At 58.3% G+C, this 19,049-nt stretch overlaps 1 protein-coding gene across 2 annotated transcripts in view; it reads left to right on the top strand.

Moving 5' to 3' along the window:
* The window catches only part of Rfx2 (regulatory factor X2), a 54,650-nt gene that overhangs the window by 15,175 nt on the left and 20,426 nt on the right, over window positions 1-19,049 (top strand). For both annotated transcript variants that reach the window (XM_021633018.2, XM_021633020.2), the window contains exons 2-5: window positions 12,317-12,408; window positions 15,401-15,490; window positions 17,084-17,154; window positions 17,688-17,949. In XM_021633018.2, the coding sequence (XP_021488693.1) occupies window positions 12,325-12,408; window positions 15,401-15,490; window positions 17,084-17,154; window positions 17,688-17,949 (507 nt within the window). In that variant the 5' untranslated portion in view covers window positions 12,317-12,324. The remainder of the gene's footprint in view (window positions 1-12,316; window positions 12,409-15,400; window positions 15,491-17,083; window positions 17,155-17,687; window positions 17,950-19,049) is intronic.

The raw sequence follows: 19,049 nt of genomic DNA, 5'->3' as shown, positions 1-19,049 counted from the left end.
TTATTGAATACGATCTTGAGCCCAGGTCAAAAGATCCCTGTGGAAACAGAGGTATGCGGTGAGGCGGTCTAGGGGAACAAGGCTTTTAGAGGGCAAAACCACAAGCGGGGAAGTCCAAGCGTTGGTGTTACACGACTGGCTAAGGGAAATTGACTTTAGAAGCCAAGTCCATAAACGGTTCTGGCCTGGCCACCTGGGTGGGTTGCCAGGAGACGGTATCCCTTGAAGGGGTTCCTGCCATCTGGGCTGGTTTCCTAGCAACTGTATCTCTAGTTGGGCAGGAAAAGAATGCAGTAAGGCTGGTTCCTCCCTGCAGGTGGCTGGGTGTGTCTCCACCTGACTGGCCTTCATTCAGGCTTGTGCTTTAAACTTTAATTGAATAACCCCAGAAAACTAAATTTTCAATTCTTTGGTCTTTCACCACTAATTCTAGAACATTCCATGATCTCCAAGGAAGCGCCATCCCTGTGAGCTCTTCTCTGTCCAGCCCCAGCACCTGCAGCTCTGCTGTCTTTAGCTCAGCCTATGCCGGGGTCCCCACGCTCTGGCCTCTGTGTCTGGACGACTCAGAGCTTAGTGTGATGGTCTTGAAGTCGCTGTGTGTGGTTGTGTGTATCAGGGCCTTGCTGTTCATGAACAGAAAGGCACGGGGGCACGCCAGGTGACGTGGATGAGCTGGGTTCTGGCACGGGGCACTGAATTTGAATTCCATGGTGTCACTTGTTCAGTGGTGTCTGCTCTGTGCTGAGCCACGGTGAGTCTCCAGGGCAAACCTGTGCTTCCTGCGCTGCACCGGCATAAGACAGTGCACCGGAGCTGAGACACTGGCCAAGGTCACCCAGCTGGACCGAAGACCAGGTGACCTTGACCTCTGCCTCCTCTGACACTGGGTCCATATCCTAGTGGACCTGATTCTCTTCTTCATCCTCTCCTGGAATCTTTCATCTTCTCTGTGCCCTTGGTTGGGAAAGGGTGCTCTCCTTCCAGGTCCTTTGCCTCATTGTCCCTGGGCCCCCATGGCTTCCAGGAGGTAAGCCCTCGCCTCTTCCTTACATTCAGCCTCTAGCCTGGCTCATACACAAGTTCCAGACTCAGTCATCCACCATCGGGGCAGCTGCCCTTGGGTGTCACCTGATGACACTTTGGGCTTCCCCTGCCTCGCCTGTCACCTGACTCTCCATCCCTCTGTCCTATAATACACATCAGACCCCAAGCCGAAGGGCAACTTTCCCTGCCCTCCCCCTCTGCCTGGGGCCTCTGAGTCCCAAGGACCAGAGTGTGCCCGCAGCCCAGGTCCCTGTCCATCCTGAACCATGTACTGGCTTTTGCCTCCAGCCAGAGTTCTGTGCAGGGCGGGTGCTTATACTCTGCAAATGTGTTGTTAAAGGGCACGGCGGCTTCTCTCCACATCCAGACAGGGAGCTAGCAAGAGAGAGAGGATGAGTGGGAGAACAAGAGTTCATTGACTTCTTGTGTATCCTCCTCCATGATCTCCTTCATCTCCTACAGCATCTCCTCCTTCATCTCCTCCTCCATCTCCTCCTCTAACTCTTCCTCCTTCAGCTCCTCCTCCAGCTCCTCCTTCTCCATCTTCTTCTCCTCCATCTCCTCCTCCCTCTATTCCTCCTCCATGTCCTTCATATCTTCCCCCTCCAGCTCCTCCTCCATCATATCCTCGTCCATCTTTTCTCTGCCTTCTATTTGTTGTACAGCATGTTTATCATCTGACCTGTTGTGACCTTGGCGTTGCCTTCTCTCTCTTGAGCATCACAGGGGACTGGGATGGGACCAGCCCTTTTCCTGTCAGTGTTCTTAGAACTTGGAACATCACACAGCAGATGTTTGTTGAGTAGTTCCTGGAGTGCAGTGTGCTTCGGGTGACCTTAGACCTCTTGGCACATGGGTCATACAAAAGTGTTCTGTGATGACCTGAACCGTGGGTGCTGGTGTCCCTTCTTCCAGTTCGTGGTGAGCAGGCACTGGGTGAGAAAGCTGCTGCCGCCGGGGGAATTGCCTTTCCTTGCCCGTTGTGGACCGGGAGCCCATCGGCACCAGGTGTGTCCCATACTGTCTCCCAGCTGTTTGCCTGCCAGTGGTCGGCCCACTGTCTTCCTGCATTCACGTCCTCACTACCGACCTTAATGAGGTCAGTCCACAAAGCAGAAGCGCCAAGTGCCAGCTCCCTGGGTGGCTGCCGGAGAGGCCATGAGGTTGTCTGGTTGCCCTGGCAACCAGTGTATCTGGTGAGAACCCATACAGGCCATTAAGAGGTGGCAGGAGGCTGGGCAGACAACAGCCAGGTTAGAGGCCTCCAACCCCAAGTGAGTGAGGCAGTCACCAGTCAGTCACCGCATCGTCGCTCTTGGCTCTGGAGCCTGAGAACTGAGCCCAGGGACCTCAACAAGCCGGGCAAGCCCCCAGCCCTGAGCACATGTCAGCACTATTGTTCTTTGACATAGGGTCTCCCCGAATAGCCCTGGCCGTCCTGGAAGTTGTCTGCTCCACGGTCTCCATCGCCATCAGGCTGGCCTCGAGCTCACAGAGACCTCCTGCCTGTGCCTCCCGAGTGCTGGGCATATGGTCATAGGCCACCACGAATGGCTATATAAAATCGTGAATGAAATGTAAGTGGTTAGTTAGCACAAGAAAGGTAATGGATGCAATACACTGCACCTCTCATCCCAGCATTTGGGAGGTCGCGGCAGGAGGATCAGGAGTTCAAGGTCATCCTTGGCCCGCCTACGCTATGTCTCAACATCAAAACAAACAAACAAAGGATTTTCCAATTATATTTCAAAGAATCCCCACGTCTCTCTCTGCCCTTTCAGAGGCCCGGAACATTTTATTCCATTTTCCCAAAATTGTCTTGAGCTCCTCTTTGGGAGTTGACTTAAGACAGAGCTAGGAATGGAGTCGCCAAAAACAGACATTACAGACCTGAGCCTGTCCTGGGCAGCAGAGGCCGACGCTGGCGTCCTGCTCGTCCTGGGGGAGGTGTGGGCAGGGAGACACTCTCCTCACGCTACACACCCCTACACACCACCCCTACACACACACCCTACACACCTCCCCTACACACCCACCCCTACACACTCTCCCTCTCCTACACACTAACCCCCTACAAGCCCACTGTCCTCTTTTTTATTTATTTATTTTTTTCCTGTCTGTGCACTCTTGGGTATGGGGCCATCTGGGATATGCTGGGCCTACTAGGAGCCACACCCCTAAGAAAGCTGCGTCTCCCTTCCCAGAGGCCGTGGCTGTCCAGCCCCTCAGTCAGGCTGGGTCCTGAGCCACAGAGGCCGTGGCTGTCCAGCCCCTCAGTCAGGCTGGGTCCTGAGCCACAGAGGCCGTGGCTGTCCAGCCCCTCAGTCAGGCTGGGTCCTGAGCCCCAGAAGCCATGGCTGTCCAGCCCCTCAGTCAGGCTGGGTCCTGAGCCCTGCCCCCCCCTGCTGCCAGGTGGACTGGCCTGATCCTGAGCAGCAAGTGCAGAGCTGTAGCTCACAAGTGCTGGGTCCTGCCTCCTCCAGAAGACAGCGCTTGCTCTGGTCCTGCCTCACCTGTTCCTACAGTCTCTCTGGAGGTTGAGGACTGTGGCTGAGGACTCCTCAGTCTCTCTCTCACCCTTGACCACTGTCCACTGCGCACACACACACTTTTCCGATGAGGTCTGAGTGCTACACTCACCTCTGGACTCAAATCCAAAAAGAAGAGAGAGACTGCATTAGAGGGCAGGTGACACTATGTCCATTTAGCCACATGATACACGTGGGCTCACCCTTGGGACCTGTGGCAACCAGCTCCTGCCAGGTAATAGTCTCCTGCTGGGAAACTGGCCTTAAAGCCAATCAGAGAGCAGCGTCAGCCCATAGCATCCCCGCCGCTACTGCCCCCGAGAGCGGTCTATACCACCCTGGTCCCTGGCATCGCTCCGCTCCCTGCGTCCCCACTGTCCTCCTCTGTGTCCTCCTGTCAGGCCAGCCACAGCGACCGGCTTAAAGCGCGAGTGGGTCACTTTCACCCTCAGCAGAAGCTACAACCCTTGAGTTGACTTGTGGCAACCTTCTGGTCCAGTCAGCTCTCCTCGGTAGCCACAGCCCTGCCTCAGGGCCTCTGCACTGCAGCCACCCCACCAGGGGCACCCTTGCCCTCGGCTGAAGGGCCCCACCAGCCCGCCGTCCTTGCTCCGCTGCCCAGGAAGGCAGCAGCCACCCTCTGAGAACTGAATCTCAGCCAGCCCCTGCCCCTTATGCCAGCTGCCTTCCCCTCTGCCCCTTACCGCTCAGTGACTGTCACCTGGCTCCGTGTCCGCCTCCACATGGGCCGTGCCGCACCACGGCACACAGACAGATGCCCAGAGGGTGTGTGTTTCGGTCACAGGGCAAAGCCTAGGGCATGCGGACATTCAGGCATTTATTGTTTCGCTGCTTTTACTGTTCACGTGTGCACGTGCGCGTATGCCGGGGTCCTCGTGTGGTCAGGAGGCAACTTGCAGGACTTGGTTCTTCTACCATGTGGCTCCCTCACATCAAGGTCAGGTCCTCAGGCCTGCCGGCGAGCACCATCGCCCTGGGTCTCACTGCCCCCAGCCTGAGAACGACAGAGCTAACCCCTGCAGTGGGCCTCCTCTGGGTGGGCCTCACCACTGCACCTCCAAAGCCCCCTTCCCAGTGCAGAGCACAGCTGTGTCCCCAGGGCAGCCATGACACCTGCCGCCCCAGTGCCCACCAGCCAGTCACTGAGCAGCCAAGCCCTGTGGAGGAACAGCTAGCTGGGTGGTGATGGTGCACGCCTTTAATCCAGCACTCAGGAGGCAGAGGCAGGGCGATCTCTAGGAGTTCGAGGCCAGCCTGGTCTACAGAGTGAGTGCCCGACCAGGCAGGGCTACGCAGGGAAACCCTGTCTTGAGGAGAAAAAAAAAAAAAAAAAGCAAGCAAACAAACAAAAACATGTCTGCACAAGGACCCTGTCTGCACCCAGAGCCACGGGGACACTTAATTAACCCATGTCTATGGTGTGTGTGCTTGCATGAGCCAGTGTTGGCCCAGGAGGTTTCTCTGCTTTCTGGCTGACGGAAGCGGTTTTAGAGGCTTCAGAGATGGTTCATGGGTAAAGGCGCTTGCTGCCAAGCCTAAAAGACCCAAGTTCAGTCCCCAGGACCCGCAGAGTGGAAGGAGAAAACAGACTTTCCCAGGTTGTCTGAGCTCCATGTGGGCAGTGGACGCACTCTCACACCTTAGCAGATTAACAGGTAAGAAAGACTTGCTTCAGAGCCTCTGCCCTGCCGGGAAAACAAGCTCTTCAGGCTCGGTGCAAGGGACGCCACCAGGGCTACCGTCCCTCCCAAGGCTACCGTCCCTCCCAAGGCCTGAAGGCCAGCCGTGCCGCGAGCCCCCTGCCCAGCTCGCCTCTGAAGTCACCCACTCCTCTTCACAGTTGCCTCTTTCTGGGAGGGTGGACTGCAGAATGATGGCCCCTGACCTCCCTGGAGTCCCCTGGGGCGGGGCCACCCTGAGTCACCTTCCTGGGTGGCTCCTCCCATGCCTACGTTCCGCAGCTGCTCTGTTCTTACACTTTTCTCAAGTAGTTTAAACTCCGCTTCTTTGCTTAGAGAATTGTGTGAGATTTGCTGTCTGAGTGTAAACTCATGTCCATCCTTCTCCCTGTCCAAGCCTGGGAAGGGTGGCAGCCTGTCCCGGAGCCCTGGGGGCCCGGCACAGCCTTGGTTCAGCTCCTGGGCTTCTGCCTCAGAACAGATCTGGTGAGCTGAGCACCCTTCCCGGTTACTATAGAGAAGAAATTATTTGTCTTGCTGTTCAGGCCTCTGAAAATAATAGATTACATATTTGGAAGGGCTTTCTTTTTTATTTATTTATTATTTTATTTTAGATCTGCTTAACGTGAGATAGAGAAGTTGCCCCGGGGATGACATTGTTTGGTTTGGGAAGTATTCTCCTGGTTGCTGGGCAACAGGCGCTTGGAAATAGGAGTGGACTGCGTCGCCCCTGGCAACCGTTGTTACTCAGCAAACAATGAGGGCTGGGCACGCGGCGCCAGTAGCCGTCGCCCCGTTCCCATCCAGCATCTGCTTGTGTTTTTTTCTGATTAGATGGTGTGGGGGCTGCAGGGCTGGCAGGTAGCAGGCCTCCACTGGGGCGGCCGCTCACGTCCCTGTGCGCACAGAGTTGCCCAGCTCTGTCCCGCTGGCTCCGATGTTAGGGGTTTGGTGGGGTTTTTTAAAAATCTAATTCTGGTGTCTCTGGGGCCTCCACCGTGACCCGAATGCCGGATCAGAGCCCCCCACGGCCGCACTCCCACTCAGGACCGGCCGGCAGTGGAACCCTCACCCCGAGGTCCTGGACCCCGGTGCTGGCATCCAGTCTGACACTGCAGGGTGACCCCGCAGGGCGTGCTGAGATGCTGGGGGCCGCGTCCCTGACAGGTGCCCCTCCCAGGCCGCTTTCCAGTCCCAGCTGGGTCAGGATCGGCCCTGTCGCCCTCCCACTCCTCGCTGTGGCCAGCGATGGGGACTATTTACCAGGGCCCGTTGCTGAGGTAAACACGCGCCTGAGCTCTGTTCCGACTGCTGACACATCTGCCGCCCTCTGTCCAGACGCCCTGCCCCCACCAGGGGCTCCAGATCCCGAGTGCTGAGCAGGGCTGGTTCCAGGGGACGAGGCTGTTGAGTTCACTTGGGTGTCCGTGCTTCCCCGGTGTCCCCAGGGAGCTGCGTGGCAGCGCCACCCCTTTTCAGGAGGCTTGTTAGGTGGCCATCCCCGCCGGTTGTGCCAGTGGCTTAGCTCATGTCTTGGGACATTTAAAAGTGTTTCAGCAAGTTTCTCGACTTTGAGGGTTGCTCTTCTCACCGACTGTAACAGTGCCCTACAAAGATGGAGGCCAGCTGGTTGTGTGAGAAGCGCAGCCGTCACCCAGCACTCGGGAGGTGGAGTGGAGACCGAGTGCCTGGAGTTCAAGCCCAGCCTCACCTACATTTTGAGTTGGGGACAGCCTGGGCTATGTGAAACCCCCGTCCTAAACAAGAGCAGCCACACTAAACCTTTTTAAATTATGTTACCTTTCCCACGTATGCGCACGTTTGTGTGTGTCTGTGACACAGCCCGCCTGCGTGGGTCAGAGGGCAGCTTTCCGGAGCGGGTGCCCGCCTTCCACCGTGCGGCTCTCAGGAACTCGGGCTTTGATGGCAAGTGCTGAGCCACCACGCTGGAACTAATGGTTTTTGTTTTTAAACTTCCCACGGAAATGCTTGCTTTGCCACTCAGGTGAGTGTGCGCGATTTCCAAGGACCCTTCCGTCATCGTGCTTCCGGGTGGGGAGTCCAGAAGCACAGGGCTGGCTGCTGTCTCTGCTTTAATGCAGTGTGCAGGGGAGGGGGTCCAGAGAGCCCGACCCCGGCCCAGGCGCAATCACACCGTCAGAGAGGGCCCCAGCCAAGACCTTGTGAGCAGCCGTGACACTGGCACCAGTGTCAGCCCCCAGAAGATGCTCGCCCCGCCCACACCCAGGCTGGAGGGATGGGGACAGGGCACCCTGCTCCGCCTCCTCGGCTGTGCCAGATGCCGTCAGCACTGGTTCCCCTGGTCAGGGTGCAGCGTGCAACGGAAGGGATGATGGGACCAGGGCAGAAGCACAGGGACAGCCAGAGGAGTGGCAGCAGGTGGCGTGTGGAGGGTGTGGCGGGGGCACAGTGTGGCCGAGCACGCCCGTGGCCATCCGCTCTTCTGTCACCAGTGAGCACCTGTGGAGGTCGAGGTGGGTTGGAGGTGTGGAGCACGCCACAAGCGTGTGTGACGGGCGTGTGCCCGACGGCGGGCATTGCTCTGAGAAGCCGCTTATAGACTCCAGGATGGGTGCCCTGGCCTGCGGGGCTCCTGAAGCCATTCTTTCGGTTACCTCACAGCTCTGTGACGTGATCAACTCCCAGAGCTTCCTCTCTGCTGCATTTGTTGTTTGTTTTGTCTTGCCAGACAGACAAGCCCTGTCTGTGTAGCCCTGGCTGTCCTGGACCAGGCTGTCCTTGAACTCAGAGACCCGCCTGCCTCTGCCTCCTAGGATGAAAGGCGTGTGCTGCCGCCACCGCGGCTGCCTGGCCTTCCCCTGAGGATGACAGGCACACACCTCAGCTCTAGAAACTTCCCAAGTGACAGGAAGGCTGCCTTGCTGTTTTCCTTCAGGGCAGGGTGGGGACAGGACCTGAGCCAGCCCCACAGCCCCACAGCCCCCCAGCCGCCTCGCTTCCAATCCCTCAGTCTTTCATGCTTAGTGTCAACAGCAGGCCGTCCCTACAGAGCAGCCTGCAGCCAGCACAGCAAGGTCACTGCCCCCTCCCCCCCTCCTCTCCTGCCATCCTCTACCTTCCCCCCCCCACCTGTTGCCTTCCTTGCCTCGTGACATCTGACCTCCAGGGTTCTGTGGCAGCTCTCCCACCCAGGCTTGGGGCGGATTCCGGATTCCATAGTCTGCAGCCTCTCAGAGGCAGGAGGTGGCAGAAAACCAGCATGTAGATAGCAGGGTTGGGCTTGAACTGAGGCCCTTCCTCCAGCCTCCGGCCTCTCTCTGGCTGGCTCAAGGCTCCCAGCACTGGTGATTTTTTTTTTTTACATGGTCTCTCACTGTGTAGCCCAGGCTGGCTTCTCGGCCTCCCCAGCGGTGGGTTGACGCAACCATACCTGGCTCTTGGGACTGAGTCCTCTGGGATGGGGAAGGGCTATCCTCTCCCCAGCTGTGAGGGGCCCCTCCAGGGTTTGGTTCCTCATGCCTGCGCTGGGTTCTCTGAGCCTGGGAAGTGGTTTTCTCCTGGTCACCACAAAGAAAGGAGCTAGCCGGCTGGGAGGGGGAGGGGGCATGGACATCCAGGTCTCAGGAGAGCAGGCCTCCTGAACTGGCCATCTCAGTGATGGAAGGGACACAGTGCCAGGATCAAGAGGACGCATCAGACTGAGTCAGACGCCCCGAGGAGATGCAGGGGCCCCGGCACCAGTTATGAGCAGTGGAGACCTGGGGAAGAGTCCCCTTTGGGTGGTGGCACTGAGTGCAGAGAGGCCCCTCATGGGACCGTGCACCTGAGCTCTGGGTGCAGTGAAAGCGGGGTCACCCGGCTTCCGGGGCCCTGGGGGCCGGCTCAGCAGAAAGTCGTCTTCAGGGACAAATGGCAGTGTCTTGGGAGTGACTGAGCCACATCAGATGGGCAGCGTGTGTCCTCATATGTCTGTGTGACACTTCTGCGGACCAGTCCCCGGGAGCACTGTGGGCCTCCAGCCCTACCCAACCCCCCCCTTGCCGGCACTTGAAGTCACCCCAATGCGGAGACTTCAGGGCACCCAGACCAGCTGGGGGGGCGTTACTTTAACCCATGTTGACACAAACATGGCTCTCCACTCAAATGCAGTAAGAGTTCACTTTGGAGCCAAACATGGGTGACGTGGCCCAGGAACAGCACTACCGCCTGCCTCAAATCCCGAGGTCTCCACAGTGGCCGAGGAGCGGCGGCCAGGGCAGCCTTGATGCTCTTAGTGACCTAGCCCTTGGGTTGGTGGCACTTGGGGCTCTGTTAAATTGATACATCCCAAAAGGTTTTTATTTCCAGTCTGGATGTTAGGGCTGACACAGAGGGGCAAGAAATGGCTGCTTAGGAGGCAGAGGCTAGCTCGGGATAGCTGCAGCACCCTGACCTCCAGGTGTGGAAGCTTTAATCTATACCGTGGCCTCGCTGCATAGCTCCTTCCCAGGGCTTCTTTCTCTTGCCAGAAATCAAGCTGTGTGGCCCCTGGAGCTGTTATTTTGTTGTTGTTGTATTTAGTGTGTGTCTGTGTGTGTGTGTCTGGGGGGGTTGGGAGAACAGCATACATGCCGGAGGACGGCTTGCAGCTGTCCCGGCCCTGGGGGTTGAACTCCGGTTGCCAGGTGGGCGGAAAGCGCCCTGACCCACTGAGCGCTCTCCTGGGACAGGAAAGGAGTGACAGCGTGTCACTCACAGCAGCCCCCTCCAACCTGCTGGGGCCGGCCAAGACTGCCTTGCTCAGCAGGCTGCGCCAGCTCCAGAACCCCATAATCCAGCTGTGGTGGAGGCTGGGCGGCCAGGAGTTCAAGGTCAGCCTCAGAACTCTGAGCTCGGGTCTACTGAAGACCCAGTCTTCAAGAAACCCAAGAAACAAAAAAGACAAACTGGTGGAGTTGAGCACCCCAAAAACTCAACTGAAGGGAACACCACAGGGTGCCTGGGGTGAATATGGCTAAGGCACTCCGGCTCCAGGACCTGTCTTCTCTCTGCTCAGCGTATGGGCATTTGGGTGGGCTCAGCCTCAGACTTCAGGAAGATTGCCAAGAAATGCTGAGTCTCTTGGGGAACCCCAGCCCTTCCTGGGGCCATGTCCGACTGTCATACAGGATAAGCGTGGCATGAGCACTGCTCTGTACTCTCAGCCCTGAGTACCTGCTACCAGGCAGTTCAGGGGCGTGAGGGCAGAGCGCAGGAAGGGAAGACACTTTGGGCAAGAAGGGGCCATGTGCAGCTGCCATGGCCGCCTCCCACATGCCAGATGGGGGCCATTTGGCTGGCCCTGTCCCCCTCAGAACAGGGACACGAGTTGCATTCTGGGTGGCAAAGACCTCAGTGGCATCCATCCAGATGCCACCAAGACAGTACTAAGACCTTGTGGGCTGGATTCCCCCAGAGCAGCACTTAAGCAGCCAGACCCGATCCCTGTGACTCAGGTGACAAGGTGTGATAGGGCCACAGCTCTCTTGGACAGATGGACGGAGGGGTGGGGATGGAAGGAAGAGAGAGATTGCTTAAGGTCACAGTGAGTCAGGGTAGCCAGGAGCCCAGCCCAGAAATGGCTCGCAGCCTCCCGCCCTTCCTAGGCTGCCCAGTGGTTGCTAGGCAACTGAGGAGTTTTTCCTGTAAACAAAGGGCGCTTCCCTAGTGGATCCACCTGGCACCAGGCCAGCCCCAGCCAGCGCACTGCAGCCTGCCACTGCCCCTCAGAGTCGCCTGGAGACAGCAGGAGACAGCAGGCCAGGACTGGCCACTGCGACCTGCGGTCCAGCCACTCCACCTGGGCACTCTTGTCAGGTTCACAGTGGATGCACTGGGCAGACTGGAGCTGCTCCTGGGGCATGCAGGCCTTCTTGGACCCTGACCTGGCCTGTGGCAGAGCTGTGTCACCAGGGAACATGAGCCAGCCCCAGGGAGAGGATGACAGGCTGCTCGCAGTCCTTCTGGCTATTGGCTGCTCTTGGGCTCCTGAAAGCCCCATTAGTGAGGTGTTTGGGTGAGGAGAAGCAGAGGAAGCCGGGTCCCCCAGGGGAAAACAAACAAGGGGCAGAGAAGCTGAGGGCCGTGAGCAAGTCAGCTCACCCAGTCCCTCAAACTGGCACACGTGTGCACAACCCATGCAGCAAAGGCACACACACGTGCAAACACACCTAACTAGCTTGTCAGCCTCAGTGTGACGTACATGTCCTTCCCGTTAAATGACAACCTTTAACTTTTCCACCCGACCAGACGCTTGCCAGCTTCTCTCTGGCCTTGAGCAGCGTCGCTCACCCTGAACCCCGCTGAGGGCTTCACTGTTCAGACACGGGATGGAAGTGGCTGGGCGTTACCGTTCGTTTCACATGTTCTGGGAGTCTTTGGTGACAAGTTTTGTTTGTTTGACACAGCCTCACTCAGTAGTCCGGGCTGGCCTGAAACTCACCTTGTAGCCCAGGCTGGCCTGTGAACGCCAGGAACACGGCGCCTCCCCACCATCCCCTTCCACCCGGCCCTGCCCCTCGTCCCACAGTCGCTGCGACTCCAGGCACGTGCTAGCTTTTTACTGGGTTCCGGGTCAGAACTCAGGTTCTGGGGGCTTCCAGAAGAACATTTTGCTGGCCGAGCCGAGCCATCTCCCCTATCAGCTTCATATGCTGGGTTTGATTTATCCATTCATCAGTTTTTGGTTACTCATTCCTGCATCACTCATTTCCTATAAAATATTTTGTTCTGCTTTTGTAGTCCCGGCTGGCTTCAGACTCCTTACCTAGAACTCCTCACACTGGTGCCTCCACCTTGACCCTGAGCAGCGCCAAGAGCCTTCCTTCTTGAAACCACTGCCTGGCGCATCCCTACTCTGCGTGGTTCTGGCGCCATCTCGTGGTTTCCCTAGGGCAACGCAGGCGGGCGCGGAACCCGCGGACTGCTCTGGGTCCCCACACAGGGGTCAGGGTCCTCGGCCTCAGCGCCGCTAGGAGCTCCCACCGTGCAGGACGCCATCCGCAAAGACCCCAACCCTCACCACCCCTCTCTCCGCTCCAGGTCCGAGCATGCAGAACTCCGAGGGCGGAGCAGACTCGCCCGCGTCCGTGGCTCTGCGCCCTGCAGCGCAGCCCGTGCCGGCCTCCCCACAGGTGACTGCGCCGCCAGCCGCCCCGCGCTCTCCACCCAAGGGACCGTGACAGATCGGGAGAAGCCACCCCAGGGCAGCTGGCATGTCTCTCTCACACTGAGAGCTCTGGGCCTTGGGAAAAAAAAGCCTGAAAAACAGGGTAGAAACAATTCTTAGGATGCTCCCCCAGCTCTGTTCAACTCTCTTCTCCGATTTCATTTTTAGCTCTTTCTCCATCTCCATCTCCTCCTCCAACATTTCCATCTTCTCTATCTCCTCCTTCATGGCACTCTCCATTCCATCCTGCTGCATCTCTCAGTCCTTGCCCCACGTTAGAAATGGAGCCCGCTGAGTGTACTTTCCCCCAGCCCAGACTCTGGGGAGAGTTGCCACCCCACTCTTCTTCAGAGGAGAGCAGGGGACAGAGGACATGGGCATGCCAGCACTGGAAGGCCAGGAGCGTGCACACAGGTCACATGACCCACTAGTTATCAGGAGTGGAAGGAGCCAGACAGAGCCAGACAGTCCGTCCATGCTTTTCTGTTTCTTCTGAAGAGCTGGGGACGAACCCAGGACCTTTGTACTAGCTAGAGAAGGGCTCATCCTCGAAGAATGCACAGCTTCACACCTACCCACTGCAGCCGTCCACTCCTCCCCGCCCCACCTCCTCATCTCACCTTCTCACTTCCCCACCCCCCATCTCCTCACCTCCCCACCTCCCCATCTCCTCACCTTCCCACCTCCCCATCTCCCCACCTCCCCACCTCCCCACCTCCCCATCTCCCCACCTCCCCATCTCCCCACCTCCCCATCTCCCCACCTCCCCATCTCCCCACCTCCCCATCTCCCCACCTCCCCATCTCCCCACCTCCCCATCTCCCCACCTCCCCATCTCCCCACCTCCCCATCTCCCCACCTCCCCACCTCCCCATCTCCCCACCTCCCCATCTCCCCACCTCCCCATCTCCTCACCTCCCCACCTCCCCATCTCCCCACCTCCCCATCTCCTCACCTCCCCATCTCCTCACCTTCCCACCTCCCCATCTCCTCACCTCCCCATCTCCTCACCTCCCCATCTCCTCACCTTCCCACCTCCCCATCTCCTCACCTCCCCATCTCCTCACCTCCCCATCTCCTTACCTCCCCACCTCCTCACCTCCCCACCTCCTCCGTCCCCAGCCTCAGGTCTGACTTTCACACTGTAAGGTGGTCTGGCCTGGAACGTGAGCTGCTCCTGCCTCACTCTCCTAGGACTGTAGTTGTAGGTCACTGTGCCCACCAGCTCTCACTTCCTGCAGACGGGCCGCCTGGCAGCAGGTGGGCCATCCTGTGCAGCTGGCCCTCAGGTGCCCCTGGGCGTGTTGCTCAGCTTCCTCAGAGCCACCCTGCTAGGACAGGCCTCTGCCTGTGCTGCGCCCCTGTGCGGCCCAGGGCCCTTGCACTGCCTCCATCTTACATGGGTCTGCTGACACGGCCATTCACTGCCGGGTCGCACTGCTCTGTGTTGGGCTGACCGCTCAGCCAGCCTCCTGCTCAGCGGCACTCCTACTCTGAATGCCGAGATCACAGGTATTCATCACCACACCAAACCCAGCCAGTACCATTTGCAGAATTTTGTTCTGTTTTGTTTGTTGTTGTCTTTGTTTTTGAGACAGGGCCTAATGGTGCCTGAACCCAATTTCTGTGACGCTGGGAATGGGAACCAGGGCGTCATTCATGCTGGGCTGGCTACATGCCTACCCCTCACCGTTTCATGATCCATTTTATTATTTTATTTCTTTCTTTCTGTTTTTTCAAAACAGGGCTTCTCTGTGTTAGCCTTGGTTGTCCTGGACTCATTTTGTAGACCAGGCTGGCCTTGACCTTGCAGAGATTCACCTGCCTCTGCCTCCTGAGTGCAGGGATCAGAGGCGTGCGCCCACCTGGCTTACTAAATTTCCCGCTCTGTAGTACACACTTGCTTTAAATTCGCAGCTAATCGCCCTGCCTTATCCTGAGTTCTGGGATTAGCGGTGCGGCCCCGAGGTGGGAGGGAGCTTCTCTGTGTGGACACAGGCTGCCAGCTGGAGGGCACGGAGGCCTCTGTCTAGCACCCTGAAAACGGGGTCTCTCGCTGGAGTGAGGCAGCCCGCCCCAGGATCCTGTTGCCTCGGCCTCCTGTGCACTGAGGTCATAGGAACTGGCAGCCGCACCCCACTTTCTGTGTGGATGCTGGGATTCGAACCTTTGTCCTCATGCTGTGCAGCAAGGGCTCTTATCCAGAGCCATTTGCACAGGCTTCCTAATTTCCCTTTAATTGAGCTGTAATTGGCATAATATAAATGGAACCATGTGAGAATAGAGTGGGTTTATTGTACTCACAGAACCCAGCCATCCTGTCCCTCTAGTTCCAGAACGTTCCATCACTTGCCCCTCGACCCCCAAAGGCCCATCCCCTCAGCAGCTGTGCTCCCTTCCTGTCCCAAATCAGCTTCCTTCTCGGGTGCTCCTGTCCAGGGGCCCACGATGTGGCGTCTGAGCCCCATGGTGTCCGTCCTCAAGGTCTCCCCGTCCTCAAGGGCTCTCCATGATCTGGTGGGTGTCATCCTGTTCACAGCTGAGTGCTGTTCCAGCGCGAGGACAGACGTGAGGTGGCCGGGTCCCTGTGGTGTCTGGCTGTGGCTCCTCCTGGTGCCTCACCCACAGGCCTAGGTTCGCTGTCATGGTCAGGACCTAGCAAGGCTTGCAACAAAGTTCCCGAACGCCCTCTCAGCGGCCCTTAGAAAATGGGTGCCCACTACCTTAGGGACCCCCTCTCCAGGCTGCCTCCAACCCATCTGGTCTGCCTTCTGCATACAAAACGTGGCTCAGGCCAGTGTCAGGCCAGGGACCCCTGCAGAGGACCACCTGCCCCTGCCGCATCCCTGCGGCCCAGCATGCTGTCACAGCAGGAGTGGGACCGCCAGGCCACAGCTCCGGGTGGGTCTTCCCGGGTGGGTCTCCCGAGGGTCTGACTCTCCTGTTGTCTGTTGCAGAGGGTGCTGGTCCAAGCTGCAGGCTCCACTCCCAAGGGTACCCCAATGCAGCCCCTCACCCTCCCCAGGGTCCAGCCAGTGCCACCACAGGTAAGGACACCCCGGGAGAACCTGGCAGCCTCTGGCTTGGGAGTCATTTTTCTGTTGTTACTGGTGTCTGCAGCCACCAGAGAATTCCGGAAGCTCTGTTACTAGAAAGCACTTTACCTACCCCAGACAGCCACAGCAAGCGAGGGAGGGCTTCTCTCAGCAGCACCGGGCCAGCTGCTGCTTCGCAGGTGGTCCTTGGTCACCTTTGCCTCTGAGGACGGAGGCAGGCCTCAAACATGACCTTTCAGAAAAGACCATGGACATTGTGACTGTCCGTTACTATGGCCAAACAGCCATAGTTATGTGTGAGTGTTGTGCTCTATTCGCAAGACCCCCAAAAGACCACCAGGAGTTGAGTCCGTTGCAAATCGCAGGAGGATCTTTATTCAAGCTTAAGCTGGAGCCACCAATCTCCCCTGACATAGCAGGTTAGAAAGTGAGGCCCCGAGTCTCCCGGGGACAGAGTTTTTAAAGGGAAAAACCGCAGGGGGGAATTCCAAGCCTTGGTGTTACCGGGAAGGGTAAGCTGGGGGGGGGTTCAGCAAGCAAGGTGACCTTTAGGCTGATTGTTCCAAGCCACCTGGCCAAACTGCAAGATATCTAAGAAATCTGTACAATAGCCTGCTGGGTGGAGGGCCCATTAACACATTCTGTGGTATTTATGACAACCTGTGGGGAGGAGGCCTGATTATAGTATCTGTTAACACATTCTGCGGTATCCTATCCACGACAACCTGCAGGGTGGAGGGCCATGCGGCCCTTCTCGGAACCAAAGATGGGGGCCAAGTCATTCCAAAGGCAGTCAACTTGGGTAGAGTCTAAGAAACAATGGAGCCGCCCCTGCCATCCTCAGTTCCTTCATGAGGAGGGGCAAGGTGCCAATAAAACTTTTTTACAAAAAGGCCAAGGGCTGAGGTTGCCCTTTCTTCCTGAGGGAGCTGCCTGGCACCAGGCAAGGCACACAGTGGGTGATGGTGATGTGACCGTGCTGCAGAGCCAGGGCGTTTGTGGGGTTCCCAGGCTCTCCGAGGGGCCGTTGGCTCTGAAGGAGGAGGGCATACTGACTGACTGGGAGGCTGAAGTCTGGGCCCTAGCCCTGGACATCCACTGTACAGCATGGCGCTGCCCCTTGCTGGGGGCGGGGGGCTGGTCTCACAGGTGCTGCTGTTCCCCCTGGGGCCCCTATCCAGGCTCATCTGTTTCCAACCAGGCCCCATCTTCACCGTCTCCCACCCCATACCTGAAAAAGGTAGCTTTCCTCCACGGCAAGCACAGCGTCCCCGGTCCCACCCCAGGGCGCAGACAGGAAGCGCAGCCCGCCCCCCCAGGAGCTCGGCCAGGCAGAGGCTGCCTAGCTGCCGCCTAAGCCAGGCACAGACAGCCCTGCACTGGGGAGGCGGAGGTCAGGACGTTATCCTCGGCTGCGCAGTGCAGCTCAGCCTGGGCTTCTGGGGCTGCCGCAGAGCTAAGCGAGTGGATGCTCGGGGGCACCCGTAGCTCCATAAGCTCCCTGTGCGGACTGGCCGCTCGGGGGGCGGGGAGGGGTCCGACAAACAGCTTGGCGCCATGCGACCCACACTCGTGTCCTTGCAGGTGCAGCACGTGTACCCAGCGCAGGTGCAGTATGTGGAGGGCGGGGATGCCGTCTACGCCAACGGAGCCATGTACGTGTGGGGGGTGGGGGAGGGGCAGGGCTGCACAAACCCCACTCCACTCCTCCCTGAACCTCCGTGGTCCCTCAGGGCCTTTGTGCTCCTGGCTTCTGGAGAATTTGATAAAAATGTCAACCCAAAGCCACCCTCCCCTGGAGCGAGATGACGGGGAGTTTTTCCTTTGGGCCTTTGATGAGTTTCTTGGACTGTTGACAAAACTTATTCTTCATTTTTTTACGATATTTTGGAACTTGCTAGAATGTTCTTGGATCTCGTGTGTGTGTGTGTGTGTGTGTGTGTGTGTGTGTGTGTGTGTGTGCATTTGTGTACAGTGGGGATATGGGTGCAGACAGGTTGCATGTGTGCACGTGAGTGCGGCGCCCTCTGAGGCCAACAGAGGGCGTCAGGTCCCCAGGAGCTGGAGTGACGGGGTTCCCTGAAGCAGCAGCCCTGCTACCGCTGAGCCGGCCCTCGAGCCAAGCGTTCCCCTCCTTGCCCTCTCAGTGCCATGATTGTTGTAAAAGGACCATACTCTCTCTCCACAGCCGAGCGGCCTACGCCTACAACCCTGACCCTCAGCTCTACGCCCCCGGCAGTGCAGCGTCTTACTTTGAGACTCCGGGTGGCGCTCAGGTGACAGTGGCCGCCTCTTCCCCCCCGGCGGTCCCCTCCCACGGCATGGTGGGCATCACCATGGATGTCGCAGGGACCCCCATCGTGTCTGGCACGGGAGCCTACCTCATCCATGGGGGCATGGACGGCGCGAGACACTCCCTGGCCCACACTGCCCGCTCCTCGCCTGCCACGGTATGTACAATGGCCCTGCGGGTAGCGGGTAGCCCCGCTAGCCTCCCAGCAGCCACCAGGCGCACAGGTGAGTTGGAAGGACCAGGTCAGGTCCTGCCAGCCGCCGAGGCTTGGAGAGATGGGGGCAGCTGTGTCCTGTTCCCACTAGGAGCAGACCAGGGCCTGGTAGATGTTGGGAAGCAGATGCTGTCCAGCCTCCTGGGGCCTCCCCGGGCGGGAGGATGCAGGGACCCAGGCCCCAGACAGTTCACTGCTCACCTGCCTTAAATAAGCTCTCGGTTGGACTTTGGGGGTGTTTTGGGAAAGGGGGGGTTGAAACAGAGTCTTGCTGTGTAGCCCAGGATGACTGGGCGCTTTCCCTGTAGTGCGGGCTAACCCACAATCCTCAGGCTCCCAGGCGCCCGGCTCTGTCCCATCTTTGTTTCTTGTCTGTCACTTTGTAAGTTAACACGCAGGCGCGTCACTGGTGTAGGACTTGGTCTCTGCTCCCACCCAAAAACAACAAACCAACTGCTTGCCTGCGGTGCTGGCCGCTCTGGGGCTGTTCTTGCTGTTGTGTTTGCGGCCTGTAGGCTATCAGAGGCGAAGTCTCAGTGGCGCTCTCTGGGGCCAGCTTCCGGACCGCCCTCAGCGTGTGGCCTTGGAGACCCCGCTGGTGGGTGGCGCTGTGAGTGGGAGGTTCGGTGGAAGGCCCCTGGCTTGGGAGCATTCTGAGAAATGAGGCTGAGCAACCGGTGTGCAGTTTCTCCTCCTCTGGGGTAAGCGCTGCCGTGGGGTGGCCGGCTCGCTTCAGCCACCCTGTCAGGGAGCGAGAGTTGCTTCCTTGCCAGCCCTGGTAGGTGTGCTTGGTGGTAAATTGTTTGCCCGCTGTCTGGAACAGAGGGCCTGGCGCTCCTCTGTGCTTGGGGGTTACTTTGGCTTGGGGAGGGGGGGTGTTACCGCTCAGCCCAGCTGCTGTTTTCCTGCTGCTGGCTGAGAAGAAACCTCTACGTCCGGAAATGATGATCATGTATCATCAGATACATGATTTGCAAATATTTCCCATGCCTGAGCTTTCTTTTGTAAATTATTTAAATTCAGTGTCTGGGGAGATGGCTCAG

The sequence above is a fragment of the Meriones unguiculatus genome, chromosome 17 (assembly GCF_030254825.1).
Source record: "Meriones unguiculatus strain TT.TT164.6M chromosome 17, Bangor_MerUng_6.1, whole genome shotgun sequence".
NCBI lineage: Eukaryota > Metazoa > Chordata > Mammalia > Rodentia > Muridae > Meriones > Meriones unguiculatus.
Note: the sequence above shows the minus strand (reverse complement) of the source record. Positions and strands in the feature narration are given on the sequence as shown.